This window comes from Ranitomeya imitator, chromosome 2 (genome assembly GCF_032444005.1).
Source record: "Ranitomeya imitator isolate aRanImi1 chromosome 2, aRanImi1.pri, whole genome shotgun sequence".
NCBI classification, from domain to species: domain Eukaryota; kingdom Metazoa; phylum Chordata; class Amphibia; order Anura; family Dendrobatidae; genus Ranitomeya; species Ranitomeya imitator.
In genome coordinates this window covers 502,172,332-502,194,749 of record NC_091283.1, presented here as the reverse complement: position 1 = coordinate 502,194,749, position 22,418 = coordinate 502,172,332, and the positions used below count along the sequence as shown (strand labels likewise).

The 22,418-nt window shown below is 45.2% G+C and overlaps 1 protein-coding gene across 2 annotated transcripts; it reads right to left on the bottom strand.

Moving 5' to 3' along the window:
* Nucleotides 1-1,083: 1,083 nt before the first annotated feature.
* Nucleotides 1,084-17,943, bottom strand: LOC138664683 (keratin, type I cytoskeletal 17-like). 2 transcript variants are annotated; one of them, XM_069751590.1, is made up of 9 exons: nt 17,897-17,943; nt 6,781-7,140; nt 5,668-5,750; nt 4,295-4,451; nt 3,928-4,086; nt 2,940-3,065; nt 2,621-2,835; nt 2,466-2,500; nt 1,084-1,303 (listed from the first exon to the last, which is right to left on the bottom strand). In XM_069751590.1, the coding sequence occupies exons 2-9, from the start codon at nt 7,111-7,113 to the stop codon at nt 1,200-1,202; spliced, it is 1,212 nt and encodes a 403-aa protein (XP_069607691.1). In that variant the 5' UTR covers nt 7,114-7,140; nt 17,897-17,943; the 3' UTR covers nt 1,084-1,199. The 2 variants fall into 2 exon arrangements, with proteins under 2 accessions (XP_069607691.1, XP_069607692.1); XM_069751591.1 differs by lacking the exon at nt 17,897-17,943 and having other exon boundaries at nt 6,781-7,157.
* Nucleotides 17,944-22,418: the final 4,475 nt, after the last annotated feature.

Genomic DNA, 22,418 nt, shown 5'->3' with positions numbered 1-22,418 from the left:
TGGATGTATCATGATGAATGGGCTACTAATAAAAAGCCTTATTTTGATTGCCATGCCTCCTTGTTTTCTGCAGTGCAGCCCTTTCTTCGTGAGACATCCAATCTGGTAAAATTACTCCTGGAAGAGTTCATCTCCAGCTACGAGGAACCAGCAGTGGACTTCTATACTTATGTAGATGTCGTGCCTTCACACAACACTCCCTGGTGAACACTACTACCACTTACACATCTTTCCCTTAGGGCAGAGGTCCCCAAGCTTTCTGAACTTGAGAGCCACATCCAGCTATGAAAGAGGGTCGTGAGCCGCATTCAGCTCTGAGAGAGGGTCCTTCCCCACTCACAGTAGTGACACCGAGAGCCTCCATTACCGTTATAATGACAACCAAAGCTTTTCCACCGAAATAACACCAAGGCAGTATGCCAAGCTCCACGGTTTCCTATCTCACCCCATTCAGATCTGCTCTTATGTACAGGGCTACACCACAAAAGTCACAATTTAGAGATCTGTTCTTACTAATTATTTATACCAGGTGTTAATGCACCAAGCTGGCAGGCAGCCGCGAGCCACACATCACGGGCTCGCGAGCCACATGTGGCTCCCGAGCTACAGGCAGCACGGTGGCTCAGTGGTTAGCACTGCAGCCTTGCAGCGCTGGAGTTTGTATGTTCTCTCCGTGTTTGCGTGGGTTTCCTCCGGGTACTCCGGTTTCCTCCCACATTCCAAAGACATACTGATAGGGAATTTAGATTGTGAGCCCCATCGGGGACAGAGATGATAATGTGTGCAAACTGTAAAGCGCTGCCGAATATGTTAGCGCTATATAAAAATAAAGATTATTATTATTATTATATTATTACAGGTTGGGGACCCCTGCCTTAGGGAATCGCGCGTTTCAATTCTGTTCTATTTTCTCCATTCAGATCGTCCCAATGTCTTTACTTTAGCATTTTTAAGACCTAATAAGTGCTGTTTTATGAGATCTCCTACATTATCCGAAAACCCACTAACTGACTAGATTTTGCCCATATCTTGGTAACTTGTTTAGTTTTTTTCCTGATATGTATAATAATGAGATAACAATAATTAATTGCTGAATAAGGTTTATTAAGTAGTGAAAGCAAAGAGATATGTTATGCCCATTTCCCAAGCGAGCTGTGCATCATCCGGCACAGACTATGGTGAAGGTGATGATGAAATGGTTAAATCTTCAATTTCTCTTCAGTTGCATTCACTTTTTGTGATACAATTTTGCCGTTGACCACTTCTTCCACGATTGTTGTCACTTTTCTGGTTTTACTTGGTTCTTAAAGAGAAAGAAGAATATTGGTTACGGAAAGCCATACTGTTTGTGACATTTATTGAGAATATATTGTTGGAAATGGTTCTAGATATACTTTTTAGTGTATAGGTGCTATAGTGATCTAAGGACCAGCGAGTATATAGGTATAATAAGATGTATGATAATAGGTACAAGATAATATGTAGGTACCAGAAAACTGTACGTACAAGGTAGTAATGAGTTACTCTTACTCTGTAGGTAGAAGTTATTACAGTATGTAGCTACTATGGCACTTTTATGTACATGTTAGCATGTATGCTTTATGGCACTGTAGGTACAGAGTGGTATAATGGGATTATGGTATTAGGTGGTAATTAGGTACTATTGGGCTGTGGAAATCAGGTAATATGTAGATAGTATGCAATGTATATGGCACTGTAGGTATAAAATATGCAGATACTATGACTCTGCAGGTGCAAAGGAATATTAGGCACTGTAAAGTGCATTGATGCAGCAGGCTATAAGAACTAGGCAGATACTGTTGATACAAGCAGATACTAATAGTATAAAGAAAAATTTCTTTTCAGCTCTGCCAAGGTTTGGTGTGGTTCCTGGATCCCAAAAAAATCAGGGAGGGATCCACGCCTGGCTGATTCCCAGCTGGTTACTGGGTGGAGTAGTATTTTGAATCAAAAGTACGAATCCAGCAATTAAAAAAAAAGGAATTAAAAAATCATATTTATTCCAAAATCTTTTAAAACATAGTGAAAAAATGAAGGGACCGGTGAATAAAATCACTAAATGACGTGTTTTGAAGCGCAATGGTTCTTAGTTATAGCCTATTTTATTCCCCGAAAGGCTTGAATAGCCTATGATTACGAGCCATTGTGATTTGAAATACATCATCCATATGATTTTACTCACACTTCACTTCATTTTTTTCACCATAGTTTTAAAGATTTTGGAATAAATATGACTTTTTTAATTCCTTTTTGGGATTTCTGGATTCCTAGTTTTGATGCATAGTACAAGCAGATACTGCTGTTTTATAGATTGTAGGTTGTGTTTGCTAGATACGTTTATACCATGGACTGTAAAGAATGGAGCTGCGATGATACTGTATATATTCAGTAGAACAGTAATGCTATGTTTCTCTCTGACTGATATATTCAGATTATAAACTTACCTTTGGAAGGGATTGTGACTTCTTTGCGGCACCATCTGGAAGAGAGGATGAAAAACATATATCATATTAGTACTTCGCGTATTTCCTGAGATGTTTTAATAAGACCAATTGTGACACTGCAATACCCTATGTGGAGCATCTATTATCCTACTTACGATTCTCCATCGATTAGTCTGCGGTAAGTCTCAATCTCCATTTCCAAACGAGTCTTGATGTCTAGAAGTAGTTTGTATTCTGCATTCTGTCTTTCCAAATCAGCGCGGAGCTGGCTCAATTGTTCTTCCAGATTTCCGACATATTCTTGCAGTTGTGACAACTGAGTGTTGTAGCAGTGCTCTGTCTCAGCCAATGAGCACTCCAAGGATTTTTTCTGTTAAAAAGTCAACAATGATGAATTTTTCTTAACATCGGAATACAATCTACATATATTCAAAATATTTAAGACTAGTTCCTAAGGAATCGATTCATAATTACCATGGCAAGTTGGGCCTGTAGCTCAATTTCCAGTTCTTGAACAGTACGTCTTAGATCGGTCAATTGGGTCTTGTGGCACTCAATCATCTCGCTGCTATGTGAGATTTCTTTGTTAAGTTCAGCACTCTGAAACAAATCAATATTAAATCAGAATTGATGTGCCAACGTTTTTGACATTTTTAGCAATTTCGATATAATTTTAACAGTTTGGTTTGACTTGTCCTTGTTTTGATTATGTGATTAAAATATCTAATGGTCAAGAAAACATGTTGTTGTTGGATGAAGGTCAATAATTATTTCTCCTATCTTTTATTGGGGAGAAGGGAATAGGCTATTGCCAATGACCTAAGTCCCCTGAAGGAACAATGATTCTACTCAATCCTCCAAATCTGGTATTGTGGAGACCCCAATATTCTGTTTGGGACTAAAATTATAACTTCAGAAAACTTTATATCTACTGTTTATTAGGAAAGAAATATATCTTGGTACCGTGTTAGCCAGTAGATAGAAAAATATTTAGAATTGAGAGTCCTCAGTGGTTGATACCTTTTAATGGCTAACTGAACTGAGGACTCTCAATTCTAAATATTTTTCTACTGTGTATTACTAATTTTTGACTTCACACAATTTTATATGAAAATTCTCTTGGGAAATCTCTCCTGCAATATTAAGCCCTTCTGCTAACAAATGTGCTCAAAATCTTCTCATATTGGGAGGCACCTATCATTATCTCACATGTAAAGTGCCATAGAATAAATGGCGCTATGATAATAATAAATAATAATATCATCTGGAGGAATTGTACTGTCTCTGGAGAAAGTTCACTAACCAAAACATTTACATTAAGAAAAGCAATCAAGCTGAATAAATTATTATGGCAAACAGGAAATTTAACCTGATAATACTAGTCAGGGGACATAATAATTCAGTTGTCATTAGTCTACTTTTTCCTGTAACATTTTACCATGTCTGCTCAATATAGTCTCACCTTTTCATTAAACCATTCTGCGGCCTTCTGTCTGTTCTTCTCAGCAATTTCTTCATACTGAGACCTCATATCGTTCAGAAGTTTGGTTAAGTCCACTCCTGGTGCAGCGTTCATTTCCACGTTAATATCGGCTCTTTCTCCTTTAAGGGCGTTCATTTCCTTTCAGACATTGAAAAAAGTAATATGTATGGTCGATTCACCAAAAAGATTCAGATAAGGATCATTAAAACTTAGCTATATATGTGTAATAAAGAACTATTATATTTAAAGGTATCTTTAAACGTCGGGAACAAAGAACATGATCCTTGTCATAAAAAAGGCCAAATTATCAAGAAATGTCAAAAGAACTACATAAAATACTGAATACCGCTGCATGGTTCCTCTTCAGACACTCAATTTCTTCTTTCAAGCTCTCAAGTTGTGGTTCAAGAGCGGACCTGGCAAAACTCAGCTCATCCAACACTCTACGGAGACCACAAATGTCCGATTCCACACTTTGATACAGACAAAGTTCATTCTCATACCTAAAACCAGATAATACATGAGAGTTGTTAATAGCGGACACTTGCATCTTGTAGCATTTGGGTAAATTTATTGTTGATTTTTTATATTTATTATGTACACATTTTAATATGTTGGATCTGTTTTAAACAGGTCTTACAACAGCGACCCCCAATCTTACTTTGAGACCCACGTTCAGCTCTAAGAAAGAATCGTGATCCACATTCAGAGCCCCACAAGCAGTCCTGCCTCCTTCCCCGCAATAGTGATAACCTGAACCTCTAATACTAATATAATGAAGCCCAAATCTTCACTATGAAAATCACACCAAGACAGTATACTTACATCCAGAGATTTCCACCGGGCCCTCATTAGGTATTTGCACTCCCACCATGCTATGGCATCCAGCTTCAGGCAACCTTCTAACTGGCGGTATAATCCTATCAGTAGTTTACCATATTTATCTCTCCAACCGGAAGTATATTTGCTTCCAGATCTGCTCTTTTTTTGAGGGGCTACTCATAAACGTCACCATCTGGAGACCTGCTCTTCATAACTTTTTGTTAGACCTGGTGCTAATGCACCAAGCTGGTACATAGCCGTAAGCCAGACATCATGGACCTGTGATCCACATGTGGCTCCCTAGCCACATGTTGGGTACCCCTGCCTTACTACGTCAGAAAACACAGGTGTGGATAATCAACCTGCATGCATGTGTCGTGACTGTGACACAGCCGCGACACATGCAGCTGCGGCTCCGATCAGCTGATCGGCCGGCGTGATCCAGGAAGCCGGGTTACCTCTGCAGCTTATTTGGCAAGCACTATAGCTTGGCGAATAAGAGGGAAGCCGAACATATTCGCTCATCTCTAATCATGATCTGTATGAAAACATAAAATTTTGTAATCTTTCAATTTTTCACTGGCCACTGGGGCTATTTTAGAATCATACTTCCTGTCCTTTGAAGAAGAGTTTTCAGCAATTTCATTATCATCACAGGCAGGATTACAATGGCAGAGAACACCTCTAAACACATCTATTAACACATAAATTATCACAGCTGATTCTGCTCTTTTCCCTTCAAAATAACCTTTGCACACGGACATCACTTTGCTCTTGGTACATTTGTTTGTTTTCTCTGGTCAGACTGGCTCATCAGAGTGCCAAAAACAAGTATGGAAGGAAGGATTCAGCACCAAGTCAATTTAGATGTAATCTGTAGAGACCATTTCTACTTACTTAATTTTGAAGTCTTCTGCAGCCAATTTGGCATTGTCGATTTGCAGGACTAGATTTGCATTTGCAGAACTTTCAGCTAAGATCTGGAATTCAGATAGAACCCATTTTAGTATAGTGACATAACATATGCTGTTCTATACATCACACCGTGTGCATCTAGTTTGCAATTTTGTCCAGTTCCATAACTATAAAGACTTGTATTGTGAAGCTTAAACCCAACAGTTCTACATCCAATCTAGTAATGCCACCCAGAAACTCATGAAATCTAATTGTAGGGACAAATCATATAGTATGATTGATCAAAACCCTATAAAAAGTAAAATCATCCATAACTTTAATACCAGGTCCTGAATATTTTATATCTCAGCCCGAAGCCATACAAGTGATATTGACTTTCTTCTTCATAGGCAAATTTGGAGGGACTCCGTTTTCTCCAGGATCTTTTCATTCATTTATGACTTGTTTAACCACATCACAGTGTCAATAGAATTGATGGTTAAATGTGTATTCTAATAAAGACTACTTTTTTTGTCCTTGTCCAATTATTGCATGTAGACTCACAAAGTCAGATCTATCACTCGGTACTCCAATGTAATGGGACACTCTTCATTGGGAATCTGTCACCAGGTTCTCGCTACCCATCTGAGAGCAGTATTATATCAGGTTAATTTTGTATAGTCTTCAGAATTTAACAAAAAATTAGATTTGTGACTTCTGAAGCATATTACGTGTTAAGCTATCCAATTCTAAAATGACTGACATTGCTTCAAGTTGATTTGCTACTCAGAGATTGTAGACATCATAATCGATGATGTGAGTAGCAGAAGATCAATGTAATCTCCTGGGCATTGTAATAAATGATGGTGTAATAACTGAGTATGGATGCTACCCCCATCTCTTAAGCCTAAGTGTTCTAGAATCCAAAGATCTCCAGACATTTGAAGGACGGGCCCAAAATCTGTTTTGATGGATCTTTCATTGTCAGATGGTTATTGCTTATTTGTCCAGATGAGTGATTACATGGTATTTAAAGCCATAAAATAAAGGCAGTGTCAACCCTATTTGGTTTTGCAAATGTAAGACAAAGTTGTTGAGAGCAAATTATTCACTCACCTTGCATTTCAGCTCCTCAATGATACGGAAGTAAGGACTATAGTCCTCTACTTTTGGCTGGTGTTTAATGTACCATTCCCTGATCTTTGCTTCAAGGTCAGCGTTGGCATCTTCCAGGGCTTTAACTTTGTCCAGGTAGGAAGCCAGTCGAATGTTGAGGTTTTGCATGGTCTCCTTCTCTCCTCCATGCAGGAAACCATCATGTGAGCTATGACTTCCAACTGAAAAGTGTTCAGATCCCAAAGCCAAGTCTCCAGCCAGGCTGCTAACCCTATGACCACTGACGCTGCTGCAAGACGATCTTACGGATCCACTTTTCCAGTGACAAGACATGGTGCAAGCTCTTCAGTCTTCGAAGGTCTAGTAGGAAGATATCAGTGGCTCATACAACACTACTCAACCTGCAGATATTTATACAGAACTGCTGAGGTGGGTGGACTGTCAGCTTAATTTTATATTACACAATAAAACATCATGTAAAGCCTGGTTGGATTATTACAAATTTCACATAAAATAGATATCTCTTTTTTACATAAAATTAGTTTTATTGTCACAGGGGAGATCTTGGGTGTTGACAAACAGCCGACAATTACTAAGGTAAATGATAATTACTGTATAACATGTGATTTTATATGGCAGCTTTCTAATTATGTGTGTAACTGACATTTTAAGGATTATATTCATCATTGTGAAGACGCTAGACTTATCCTGCATTAAAATGACATTTAGATTCCTGCATTTTTATGTTTTTTAGTTTAGTAATAGATATGGGCATATACTGCAGGTGTCTACCTTGTCGGCAACTACATGTATGCTATAGGAGCAGACCATCTGTCAGCTATGGAAGCCCTGGAGATAAGCAGTCCAGAATAGGTTGGCAACATCCCTATACTTATGAGTGGTTAATAACTGCACTAGGATCTCTTCTTTATAGGTCTCTGATACCTGTGGTCTACATTGGTGTGAAATTGACCAAATAATCAACGAAAGGAGTTTTAGACAAATAAGCACCAAGTCCTCTTTTCACATGTGGTATTGACCTGCTTCAGAGGAGGTCTCATTTTAGGCTGTGTTCACACAATAGCATTTACAATGCATTTTTTTACATGATTTTCCAAAAAAACGCAGATTTCACTGTGTTAAGGACTGGCGGAACGCACCATGTATAGATGGTACGAAACTAGGTGCGTTCGCAGTCCGAGGTCCACCGTGCAGGTAAAAGACCCTGCAGCTAGCAAGACGGACAATATGGCGGTACACTAAAGGATACACGCGTGGGTTAAACCTCACCCAGCGTGAAGAAAGCGATCCTGTTAATCCACAGGACCGCAGTACCGCACTAGTGCGCGAGCAAGTGGTCAGCGGACTTAACCCCAGAAGGGATTGGAGCCCGATTAGACCCTTGCTGGCGTAACACCGCAACTGGGTGTGTAGAGAACTTTAAGAAGTATAAGTGCACAAGAGTGCGAGCGATGCCGCACTAACGGACGCCACTAACCACCCAGACTCGGGTATGGAAAGCGCAAGGCAGGCGCACGGCGCCGTACTGGCAGGCACAGCTACAGGACGCTGAGATGTGTGTCTAGTGCTGTAGGCTAAGTCGGGCGCTAGGTAGCAGCCATACACCTTCCGCGAACAGACATTCAATAGGGAAGGGATTTCAAAGGACGACTTGCACTCACAACATACACACATCAAGAATTGTTAGACAATACTAGCGCATGGCCGTGCGGTCATGCGCAGTTTATATAGGAGCAGCACAGGAAGTGGCCACAGCACTTTTGCCCTTCTAGGACCTGCCAAGAGGACCAATGGAATGTGCTGCAGAGCCTGAGCACATGACCCTCGATCTCCAACGGGAGACCTTACGCTGGGCATGCTCAGTACATGCAGACAAGGACTTAGTCCCAGAGAAGTCCGCTCGCTGCTGACCAGTACTGACTTTAATGGCAGAGACTGGAGAAGCAGCACTAACTCTCTGAACAGAGTGAGAATGAGCAAGACGCTGGGACCGACGTCCTTGCTGAGCAGGCTCCACTGCGGCTGGACAAGAATGGGAGACCGCAGCGGAAGTGGCTCGAGATTCCCCCAGTGCAGAAGCGGGAACTCGACCCCTAACATTACCCCCCCTCCTAGGGCCCCCCCCTCCTTGGGCCTCGCTACGTTCAAAGGCAGCAATGAGCTGCGGAGCCCGAATGTGCTCCACAGGCTCCCAGGTTCTATCCTCTGGACCATGACCCTTCCAATCCACCAAATAAAATTTTTTGCCACGTACCACCTTGCTTCCCACAATAGCATTCACCTCAAATTCATCCGTGGATGAACCCGATGTCCCAGCAGAAGACTCAGAAAACCGAGACAAGCGAACGGGCTTTAAGAGGGAAACGTGAAAGGTATCGGTGATACCAAGGCGTGGAGGAATGGCCAAACGGTAAACCACAGGGTTGACCTGTTCCAGAACTTTAAACGGGCCAATGTAGCGAGGAGCAAACTTAGTGGACTCAACTCGCAGCCTGATGTTACGGGCGGAGAGCCACACTAAGTCGCCGGGAGCAAAGACCGGAGCGGGGCGCCGGTGTGTATCAGCCGAAACCCTCATTCTCTCCTTGGAGGCCCGGATAGCATCCTGTGTGCGGTCCCAGATGTCACGTGCCTCCACCGCCCAGTCTGCCACCCTAGAATCGGTGGAGGACACGGGCATGGGCACAGGGACACGCGGATGCTGGCCGTAATTAAGGAGAAAAGGAGTTTGACCAGTGGAATCGGCTACGGCGTTGTTCAGGGCAAATTCCGCCCAAGGTAGCAAAGATGCCCAGTCATCCTGCCTAGCAGAGACGAAATGTCGCAAATATGTCACCAGAGTCTGGTTGGTTCTCTCCACCAACCCATTCGTCTCGGGATGGTAAGCAGAGGAGAGGTTTAACTCTATGCTGAGTAAACGGCAGAGCTCTCTCCAAAACCGAGATGCGAACTGGGGACCCCGATCGCTGACAATCTTATCAGGCATACCATGCAAACGGAAAACGTGTTTAACGAACAACACCGCCAAGGCCCGTGCTGAGGGTAACCGAGGAAGCGGCACCAAATGCACCATCTTAGAGAAATGGTCAGTGACAACCCAAATAATGGAGCAGCCACGCGACTTGGGTAGACCCACCACAAAGTCCATTCCGACCATCTCCCAGGGCCTGTCTGCCACCGGTAGAGGGTAAAGCAACCCAGCAGGCCGTTGCCGAGGAGACCGATTCTGGGCGCAAGAAACGCACGCCTGAATGTAGTCCCTGACATCTCGGGCCATATGCGGCCACCAGTATGTTCTCGCCAAAAGCTCTGATGTCCTCTTTGTCCCAAAATGCCCCCCCACTCTGGAGGAGTGAGCCCAAGAGAGAACCTCCGGTCGCAAGTTAGCTGGCACGAAAGTCTTGCCCGGGGGCACAGACTCTAGCGAAACCGGAGCTACAGTTCTCAGGCTCTCAGAAGGGACAATAAGCCGAGGCTCCTCCTCCTCCTCCTCAGATGACACTACGGAGCGGGAGAGAGCGTCGGCACGAACGTTCTTCTCCCCGGAGAGAAAATGGAGAGTAAAATGGAACCGGGAGAAGAACAGGGACCATCTAGCCTGGCGAGAATTCAGCCGCTGGGCCGTCTGTATATACACCAAGTTCTTGTGGTCAGTGAAGACTTGGAAGGGAAAGCGAGCTCCCTCCAAGAGGTGTCTCCACTCTGAAAAAGCCAACTTCATAGCTAGCAACTCCCTGTCCCCGATGGAATAATTCCTCTCCGCTGGTGTGAAGGTCTTGGAGAAGAAGAAGCAAGGATGCTTCCGACCTTGAGCATCCTTTTGGAAAAGGACTGCTCCAGCACCAACGGATGAGGCATCCACCTCCAAGATGAATGGTTTATCTACATCGGGGCGATGTAGGATGGGAGCGCTAGCGAAGTGCGACTTAATCGAGAGAAAGGCCTTGGAGACCTCCTCTGACCACAACTTGGGATTTGCTCCCTTCTTGGTGAGGGCGACCAAGGGAGCTACCAAAGTTGAGAAGTGTGGAATGAACTGGCGATAATAATTAATGAACCCCATAAAGCGCTGCACCGCTTTAAGAGAATGGGGTTCCTGCCAGTCCATTACAGCCTGTAGCTTGGCAGGATCCATAGCCAAACCCTGGGCAGAAATGATATATCCAAGGAAAGGCAAGGACTCCTGCTCAAACACACACTTCTCCAACTTAGCGTAGAGGGAGTTTGCCCGTAAGAGGTCGAAGACTTTGCGAACATCTCTCCGATGGGAGTCTATATCTGGAGAGTAGATGAGAATGTCATCCAGATAGACTACGACCGAGGTGGTGAGCATATCCCGAAAGATGTCGTTCACAAAGTCTTGGAAAACGGCTGGGGCATTACAGAGCCCAAAGGGCATCACTAGATATTCATAGTGCCCATCCCTGGTGTTAAAAGCCGTCTTCCATTCATCCCCCTCACGGATGCGAATCAGGTTGTAAGCACCCCGCAGATCTAACTTTGTAAATACCTTTGCTCCCCGTAGCCTATCAAAGAGCTCAGATATCAGGGGTAATGGGTACTTGTTCTTAACGGTAATTGCGTTAAGACCCCTGTAGTCTATGCATGGACGTAAGTCTCCAGTCTTCTTCTGTACGAAGAAGAACCCAGCCCCTGCCGGTGACACTGACTTCCTAATGAATCCTCTTGCCAGATTCTCCTGAATATACTGGGACATTGCCTCCGTCTCCGGGAGAGATAACGGGTAGACTCGACCCCGGGGAGGCTCAGCACCAGGCAAGAGGTCAATAGGACAGTCATAGGGGCGGTGAGGCGGAAGGGTCTCCGCAGCTCTTTTGGAGAACACGTCTGCATGGGACCAATAGTGCTTGGGGAGAGAGGAAAGATCTGCGGGTACCTGTGTAGAAGCAACCTGAACGCACTCCCTCTGACATCTACCCTCACAGGATTTACTCCATCCCAAAATTCTCCCAGAGGACCACTCAATATGAGGAGAATGGTAGCGAAGCCATGGCATCCCCAACAGGACCTCATCAATTCCCTCAGGAATGACTAATAGGGAGATTATCTCCTGATGTGATGGAGACACAGATAGGGTGAAAGGAATGGTTTGGTGAGTAATCTGTGAAGGTAGTGTTGACCCATTTACCACTCGAACGGTCACTGGCTGGGCGAGCATCACCAAGGGTATTGCGTGACGCTGGGCAAAGGCGGAGGACATAAAGTTACCCTCTGCCCCAGAGTCCAAGCATAGCTCGACCGTGAGAGTGGATGGGCCTATGGTAATTGTCCCCTTGAAGGACAACTTTGAGGCAAACGTCGCCGTGTCTAGTGTACCTCCTCCAACTGCCACTAGACGCAGACGTTTCCCCGACCGCTGAGGACTCTTGGAGGCAAGACGTCCTGACTGCTGGCGAACATGACGAACCTTATGTGCACGAGCGGACTGAGACTGGGATCCCGCTCGTGTCACCTCCAAGGTCTCATGTGACTCAGATGTCTGGACTGGAGATTTCAAAGGTTTGGCGAAGGTAGGAGCCAGCCGAAACCTCTGCCTACACTGGGCTCGTTCCAACCTCCGCTCGTTAAAACGGAGGTCTATACGAGTAGAAATAGATATTAACTCCTCCAGTGTGGCAGGAATCTCCCTAGTGGCCAGAGCGTCCTTAACATGGTCAGCCAGGCCCCTCCAGAATATGGGGATAAGGGCTTTATCCGACCACTCCAGCTCGGAAGCTAACGTACGGAATCGGACGGAAAAATGGCTGACCAAGGACTCACCCTGAGTTAATGCCAGTAGTTGGAGCGCTGTATCATGGGTGAGTTGAGGTCCTAGAAAGACCTTTTTCAGCGTGCCCAGAAACAACGGAGCACTCTGCACCACATGATCATCACGCTCCAACAGCGGCGTAGCCCACTCCAACGCCCTGTCCGACAACAGCGAGACAATAAATCCCACCTTAGCCCGCTCTGTAGGAAAACGTGCAGCCAGGAGCTCGAGGTGGATAGAGCACTGACTCACGAATCCCCTACAAGTTTTGCAATCTCCAGAAAATTTTTCTGGCAACGGGAGGCGGGATAATGTCGGAACAGGGGTGGCAGTGGACAAGGTTGCTGCCGCCACGCCAGCAGCCTTTACAGCAACTGCGGTAACATCCACAGCTGAGGTTGAGTTCTCGAGAACCTTCAACCTACCCTCCAACTGCTGGATATACCGCAAAGATTGCTGAATGTCCGCCATACTAGCCAGACCTTGGCGCTAGTATTATGTTAAGGACTGGCGGAACGCACCATGTATAGATGGTACGAAACTAGGTGCGTTCGCAGTCCGAGGTCCACCGTGCAGGTAAAAGACCCTGCAGCTAGCAAGACGGACAATATGGCGGTACACTAAAGGATACACGCGTGGGTTAAACCTCACCCAGCGTGAAGAAAGCGATCCTGTTAATCCACAGGACCGCAGTACCGCACTAGTGCGCGAGCAAGTGGTCAGCGGACTTAACCCCAGAAGGGATTGGAGCCCGATTAGACCCTTGCTGGCGTAACACCGCAACTGGGTGTGTAGAGAACTTTAAGAAGTATAAGTGCACAAGAGTGCGAGCGATGCCGCACTAACGGACGCCACTAACCACCCAGACTCGGGTATGGAAAACGCAAGGCAGGCGCACGGCGCCGTACTGGCAGGCACAGCTACAGGACGCTGAGATGTGTGTCTAGTGCTGTAGGCTAAGTCGGGCGCTAGGTAGCAGCCATACACCTTCCGCGAACAGACATTCAATAGGGAAGGGATTTCAAAGGACGACTTGCACTCACAACATACACACATCAAGAATTGTTAGACAATACTAGCGCATGGCCGTGCGGTCATGCGCAGTTTATATAGGAGCAGCACAGGAAGTGGCCACAGCACTTTTGCCCTTCTAGGACCTGCCAAGAGGACCAATGGAATGTGCTGCAGAGCCTGAGCACATGACCCTCGATCTCCAACGGGAGACCTTACGCTGGGCATGCTCAGTACATGCAGACAAGGACTTAGTCCCAGAGAAGTCCGCTCGCTGCTGACCAGTACTGACTTTAATGGCAGAGACTGGAGAAGCAGCACTAACTCTCTGAACAGAGTGAGAATGAGCAAGACGCTGGGACCGACGTCCTTGCTGAGCAGGCTCCACTGCGGCTGGACAAGAATGGGAGACCGCAGCGGAAGTGGCTCGAGATTCCCCCAGTGCAGAAGCGGGAACTCGACCCCTAACACACTGCACTGCGTTTTTGAAAAATCAAGCCAAAAACACATCAGAAACTTATCATGTAAGCAAGTCCTCACTGTTTGTTATTGGGACCTTTACCTCTATATACAGTGGGTACAGAAAGTATTCATACCCCTTTAAATTTTTCACTCTTTCTTTCATTGCAGCCATTTGGTAAATTCAAAAAAGTTCATTTTTTCTCATTAATGTACACTCTGCACCCCATCTTGACTTATAAAAAAACAGAAATATAGTAATTTTTGCAAATTTATAAAAAAATAAAAGCTGAAATATCACATGGTCATAAGTATTCAGACCTTTTACTCAGTTTTGAGTAGAAGCACCCTTTTGAGCTAGTACAGCCTTGAGTCGTCTTGGGAACAATGCAACAAGTTTTTCACACCTGGATTTGGGGATCCTCTGCCTTTCTTCCTTGCAGATCCTCTCCAGTTCTGTCAGGTTGGATGGTGAACGTTGATGGACAGCCATTTTCAGGTCTCTCCAGAGATACTCAATTGGGTTTAGGTAAAGGCTCTGGCTGGGCCAGTCAAGAATGGTCACAGAGTTGTTCTGAAGCCACTCCTTTGTTATTTTAGCTGTGTGCTTAGGGTCATTGTCTTGGTTGGAAGGTGAACCTTCAGCCAAGTCTGAGGTCCAAAGCACTCTCGAAGAGGTTTTCACCCAGGATATCTCTGCACTTGGCCGCATTCATTATTCCTTCAATGACAACCAATCGTCCTTTCCCTGCAACTGAAAAACACCCCCATAGCATGATGCTGCCACCACCATGTTTCATTGTTGGGTTTGTATTGCACAGGTGATGAGCAGTGCCTGGTTTTCTCCACACATACCCCTTAGAATTATCACCAAAAAGGTCTATCTTTGTCTCATTAGACCAGAGAATCGTATTTCTCATTGTCTGAAAGACCTTCATGTGTTTTTTTAGCAAACTCTATGCAGGCTTTCTTGCACGGAATAGAGACTTCCATCGGGCCACTCTGCCATAAAGGCCTGACTGGTGGAGGGCTGCAGTGATAGTTGACTCTGTGGAACTTTCTCCCATCTCCCTACTGCATCTTGAGCTCAGCCACAGTGATCTTGGGGTTCCTCTTTACCTCTCTCACCAAGGCTCTTCTCCCACGATTGCTCAGTTTGGCTGGCTGGCCAGGTCTAGGAAGACTTCTTCCCTTTAAGGATTATGGAGGCCACTGTGCTTGAGTACTGCAGAAATTCTGTTGTAACCTTGGCCAGATCTGTGCCTTGCCACAATTCTGTCTCTGAGCTCCTTGGCCAGTTCCTTTGACCTCATGATTCTCATTTGGTCTGATATGCACTGTGAGCTGTGAGGTCTTATATATACAGGTGTGTGCCTTTCCAAATCAAGTCCTATCAGTTTAATTAAACACAGCTGGACTCCAATGAAGGTGCAGAACCATCTCAAGGAGGATCACAAGGAAATGGACAGCATGTGACTTAAATATTAGTGTTTGAGCAAAGGGTCTGAATTAGTGATGAGTGAACATACTCGTTACTCGAGATTTCCTGAGCGCGATGAAAACGAAATCTCCGAGCACTAAAAAATATTCAGAGGACACCCGAGCGTGCTTGGGAATTCTTGAGTAACGAGTATATTCGCTCATCACTAGTCTGAATACTTATAAAAATGTGATATTTCACTTTTTCTTTTTTATTAAATTTGAAAAAATTTCTACATTTCTGCTTTTTTTCAGTCAAGATGGGGTGCAGAGCGTACATTAAAGAGAAAAAAATGTACTTTTTTGAACTTACCAAATGGCTGCAATGAAACAAAATTTAAAGGGGTCTGAATACTTTCCGTACCCACTGTACATCCCTGTTTGTTAAGCATTTCTGTAAAATTAAATGCTTAGTGCTACACGTGCTTTGTGGAAGTCATGGTCTAAAAAAGATAGGATAAGGTTTCCCATACCTTCCAACTTGTGACGAATAGAAAGAGGGAGAAATTATTTGGCAAATTTTGGCCATGCCCCTGGCAACACCCCAATCCACATCCATTCACTATTTTTTTTTCTACCCTGGCAGGAGGAGTTGTCAGATGGGTGCTCCTAGTGAGAGAAATTAGAGAAATTCAGCAGATGCAAGAGACTTCAGGGCAAAGACGCAAATCCTGGACTGTCCGCTGTATTCGGGACAGTTGGGACTAGAGATGAGCGGATTGGTGTCCAGATCAGTGCTTCTTGGGGCCCGGATGGGAGGCTGTGAATCTCTTACATTCTGGCATCCCCGGAGTGGCTTTTGATTAGCCAGGGCTGGCACAATGTCAACTGTCCGTCCTGCTCAATTCTAGTTGGGATCTGTGTATTATACTTTGTTAATTAATTCACAATAGGAGCCGCCAGTATGTTCTTATCTTTATGCAACTTCACTACATTTTTTGTGTCTGTAAGAATGTGTTCACACACATTGCAAAAATAATGTTTTTTGTTTTCTGCAGATTTCGCATCAAACAACACAATAACAATCTTTTCTGATTATTGCTGCATTATTTTAGGCCTTCTACCCCTTATTTGATGCATTTTGGTGCAGATTTAAAGCCACCTTTTTGGTTTGTTTTTCTATTGTACAGAAAAGCTTTGATTCTGCACTTGAAAATGTAACTGCAGTTAGTTTTTTACTTTTTTTAGGCTCCACATAGAAGCCTCTAGAGAAAAAAAGCACCATCTGTTAGGCGTCGCTGCACGGGAGAGATCCCAAGCCTAATCTGCCTGTGCGGTCTCCCATGTAGCTTTGGCCGCTGCGGAGCATAGACGTCGGTCCCAGCGTCTTGCTCATTCTCGTGCTGTTCGTTTGGTTACTGCTGACTCTCCAGCCAAGTCTATGGTAACCAGGGATAGGCAGCGGCGACCGGACGCTCTGGATTTTAAGTCCAGAAATCACCTTACTGAGCATGTCTGTGATGTCACGTCTTCCTGCTAGTGGTCGGACGTCTCTGGCTCTGGTGATGTGGCAGTTCCAAATTGGCCCACGGGAGATGTCTCACCCTACTGGGCGTAAGTGTTTGGGGTGGAGCCTTATGTATAAAAAGTCCCCAGCAGTGCACTAGTATCATTTTAAAGTATGTATGGCTATGTGAGCGGAGTCTCTACCCCTCTGTCTGCAAGTGTTGTGTGTCTGTCTAGCTTGCGACTGTACACGTAGGCAGGCAGCTAGCGTCAGTGGGGGCAATTAGCTGTTGGCTTAGCATCTCATTCCTACATGTGTGCGGTTAGAACAGTAGAGTTCCAGAGCAAGCACAACCCTAGTCAGGTAATTTAGCTCTGAGCATCTGTTCCGTTTCTGTGTGCGAGTGACACAGCTCAATTGCAGAGCTTCTCTTTCTTTTCTATGTGCGAGTGCCACAGCTCAGTTGCAGAGCTGCCCTTTCATTTCTGTGTGCAAGTGACAGCTCAGTTGCAGAGCTGCCCTTTCATTTCTGTGTGCGAGTGACACAGCTCAGTTGCAGAGCAGTGCTTTAGTTTCTGTGTGCAAGTGACACAGCTCAGTAGCAGAGTATCTCTTTTTCGTTTCTGTACTGTTCCTCTCCGTGGAGTAACAGAGCTTGGAACTCTACCTCCTGTTCACACTGAGTGGCGGCAACTCTGTGTGTACAAGTAATCACTCGCCGTGTGTTCTGTCATTGCTCACTAGCAGCAGTTCAACATCTTTTGCACAGTGGACCCCGGATTGCGATTGCACTTTACTATTTACTTTATTTAGTGCAATCCGCCAACCCTAACACCGTCTTAAGACCACAAGGGGCACAGTGCTCATGAAACACAGCAACATTTCTGTGCAAAAAACAACCAGCAGAAAATACGCAGCATTTACTTTACATGTGAACATGGTCTAAATGTCTAAACAAAGTGGATGTGATTCCATGAAATCTCCGTCCTCGATGCATCTAAAGGCACAGCTGAGCTCTGCGGTTTGGGTGTTTTTTTTCCCTCTATAGGCTTCTTTGTGGAGCCTGAGAAAAAACGCAAGAAAGAGAAATTATTGTTGCATTTTTAAGAGCAGAATCAAAGCTTTTCTGTTCTATTAAAAAAGCATTAAAAATGTGCATTCACTTCTGCACCAAAACCGCATCAAATATGGGAAAAATGCATAAAATAAATGCAGCAAACATGCAATAATCAGAGAAGATTGTTATTGCGTCGGTTATTATTTTTTTAGTTTTATAAGAACAGAAAAATCTGACTTTTTTTTCAACTCAGTATACAACTACAAAGAAATACACTACTGCATCCAATGTACATGTATAATCTACTTTTAGGCTAACAAGCTGCAATATAGGTCAAGATTACCAAAATCTCCTATGTGTATTGTTATGACTGAGCTGTGGCTCATCCATAGGGCTGCTGCCCGTGAACTTGGGGATGCGAATTTGAGTCCTGGGAGACCTCCACACGGTAGATGTGAATAAATGTAATTTATGCAGAGAGCAATCCCGCCCCCTGAGAAGGAGGAGCTACGGAGAGATGAAGACATTTGAGAGAGGTGAGATAGAAGCCGGGATAAAAGCTTTGACGTGCCAAGACATGGGAGTGAGCCCTCAAATCGGGACAGTCCCATTGAGTCTGGGATGGTTGGGAGCTATGGTTTTCCTATTCTCTCCAAGTATTTCCATATTTATTATGAGCTTTATTTTAAACTCTATGTATATAAAACTCCTTATTCCATTTTTTAAAACTTTTTGTTAATACTTATACCCTTCTATGTGTAAGTTGACAAAACCCTTACTTCTCACCACTAGTGTAAATTAATTGTTTCTTTTATTACATGTCATATACTGTGTTGTACTCAGATCCACCTCATTTGTATGCAATCTAACATGTATGCATGTCATTGCATTGTAGTATTATGTTGTCACCACCTGATCTGTCCATTGATCAGAGGATGTATGTAGATGTGGCACCCCTAGGGGTATTTGCCACAAAAATAGTTACTGACACTAAATACAAATATTAAAAAGGAAGACTGCACTACCACCTCCGGCCAGAAGGGGGAGCTCCAGAGACTCCCCTTGATCCATTCTGGTCTGAGTAAAGAACTGGCAGTTGGGCTAAGGAGTTGAAAGTGAGAGGTCATACAGCTGAATTTCTAACAGCCCTATGACAGTTTCCAGGCCCAAATCACCGGCCTGAGGAGAAGAGGGACAGAGAAAAAGGACATTGTGAGAACCGGGTAGCATTAATCACTACCCAGAACAGGCGCAAAGACGGATACCGGATCCGCGGCTGTATTCATTATATATAATACAGCAACCGGAAAAACGTGAGGTGATATCAGCTTCACTAGGGTCGGACACAGCAACAGACACAGAGTTCAGCGGTATTCCCGGAGGGGGTAAGCCGATAAAAGGACTCGGGTTGCCCGTCGAACCAGGGCCCGGAGGGGACAGATTGGGCCGGCAGCCAGTTCACATACAGCAGCAGGGCCACACAGAAACTGCGTACAATAAGAGGCGAAGACCCCGGCAGGGTCAAAGTAACTCAGAGTTCCCATACAGACTCCGGTGACAGGACTGGATTGTAAATCCCTTTATGTTGAAGTAAACTGGTTAAACGTTTCAGTGCCTCAGTCTTTCATTTGGACAATAGCCATCTATCCAGGATCAGGATCATCACCGCTGGGAGAACCTGCTGCTGATCAAGTAAGTGCCTGTTCCCTCATGATACCCCTTACACTGTGCATTGCCTGAGGCCACAGCACCGGGTCAAGCCACCCGTGACATCCCCCTCAAGAGACAGACCCCATTGGTCCGGTGCTGGGTACCCCGGTCTCCTGGGCGTCACAATTGGCGTCACGAACAGGATCGAGCCAGCCCGTATACCGGGTATTGTGTGCCGTGATTGGAGCCCAAAACTGTGAAAACTTGGATGAAAAATCTTGAAAATTGACTTTATTAAAGAAAATTCCGTTCCCCATTGAAAACTATTGAAAGTGACTTTTCCCCATTGGTTATAATGGAGTAAAGATGGCCGCCATCCCCTGAGGTAATCACCTCGTAACCGTTAGACACGAGACTGTTAATTGGGCTACGCCATTACTTGAGCCCCAGTCTGACTGAAAAACTTCAGAATCCGCCATTACGGAGCGCGCGGCGGGCGGGAGAAGCAGGGGGCGTGTCATTGTGGGCGGCATTAAGCTGAGCGCTCTGACGTCAGAGCAAGGTGAAAACCAATCCTGCTGCACAGCGGAACGAATCTACACTATCCCGACGGAAGCGGAGGACCGGAAGGGTCCGGATTAACTAAGGGGGCACAGTATGTCGCAGCACGGAGACGTCGCAGCACCCGGCGACGCTAATGCAGCTGAAAGACAGAGTGTCGATAGAGAGTCCAGCAGCACAGCGGTGCAAGGAGTGGCACCCATCATGCCGGTGCTGATGCCATATACCCCGGGTGGCCCGTGGCTTCCAATGTATGAAGGTGAGCCTAATACCCTTGACAATTTCAGAGAAAAGATGCTGGCCCATTTTGACATGTTCCCCGTGGATGAAGTTCAGCGTGTTAGTCTCCTGATGATGCAGTTAAGTGGCCATGCTAAGCGAGAAGTCACAGCATGGGCAGCTGATCTAAAAGGCACTGTTGAACGCATATTTGCTGGATTAAAAGCTACATTTGAAACCACGGCCAGCAGCAAAGCTAAAATACGATTCTTTAATTGCAAACAAAAAGCTAATGAGGGCGTGAGAGACTTTGCCTTAAACCTGCAGGAAGCCCTTAAATCACTTACACTGGCTGAACCCATTTTTAACACCGGAGCCGATAAACTGCTAAGAGATCAATTTATTGAGGGACTCTACACCCCTTCTCACCGGGGGCATGTGAGCATGCTTGTTTTTAAGAACCCTGAATGAATAGACATTTGCCCAATTAAAGGAGAGCGCTATACGTCTCCAGCTGGCAGAGGCACCTCGGGATCAGGATCCTGCGCAACCCATGGTAGAGGCACCTCAACAACAGGGAGTGCCAGTGACATCAGCTATGTCTGGGGACATTGCTAAGCCCCTGGGGCCCAGTACTAATGAGGCTCTTCAACAAAAGCTTGACTCTTTAGCTGATGTTGTTGCTTCAATGGCTAAAACCATGCAGGAGATGAGAGGACACAAGATGGAGTTGGCAAACTGTAGAGAGGATGTTCCATGGATGAGACCCCGGAGATACCCGACATGGAGAGGACGACCCCGCGACAGCTACCAACCGGATGGACAGCCCATTTGCCGCCGTTGCCAGCAGCCAGGCCACTTTGCACGAGATTCTGATTTAAACGGGAATCCCCTGGGAATGCGGGCCGCTTCGCAGGAATGAACTTTCAAGGCCCAACACCCTGGCACGACAGGTACATCGGAGGACGACCCATTATCCCTATCGTGCTGGACGGAATTCCCCTCAACGCTTTGCTCGACACAGGTTCCCAGATTTCATCTATACCGTATATCCTTTATAAGAGGTACTGGGCTGATGCAGATATTGATAAAGGGCCCTCTGATGTTGAACTAGATATATGGGCCAGTAATGGTAAGTTGGTACCGAAACTAGGATTCAGGGAGATGACCATAAAGATTGGCAAAGTAGAATTGAAGAAACAGGGTATAATTGTTGTTGATGTTGACCGGCGGAACTGTGAACCCACTGTATTGATAGGAATGAATGTGTTAGAGAACTGCTTTTCCGAAGTTATTTCTGTCTTACAGCAAATTGCTGAAACTGCCCAATCCTGCCAGCAGAGAGTTCTCCGAAGGGAAATAAAAGTATTGATGTTAAGGCAACAGGTAGAAGTTGCAGGTGGAGAAATCGGCAGTGTGAGGGTAAGTGATCCGCCATCTATTGTAATCCCACCAAAAACAGAAATGCTGGTATGGTGTAGAGCAGCCATTGGTACTAAGGGACGAGATTATCAAGCCTTAATAGAACCAGTGTACACCAACAGCAGGCCCACTATACTCACAGCACGAGGGGTAGTCGAGGTACACCGGGGACGAGTGCCGGTACGACTTTTGAACTGTGGAGAGGAAGAGGTCACTTTGCCAAGGTATGCTACAGTGGCAAAGCTATATACTGTTGACAACAATGCCATCACAACTATTGAGCCCTTAGAACCAACCTGTCAGGTGGAAGGCAACGGCTCAGACGGAGAATTGGAGGATTGGTGCCAACAGCTACACATGGGCATAAATTCAACACCTACCCATCAAAAACAAGGGGTGTATAGGCTAGTGATGGAATATGAACAAGTCTTCAGTAAACACCCATTGGACTTCGGACGGATAGAAGGGGTAGAACACACAATCCCCACCGGTGACCATCCCCCAATAAAAGAAAGATATAGACCCATACCGCCCGCTCACTA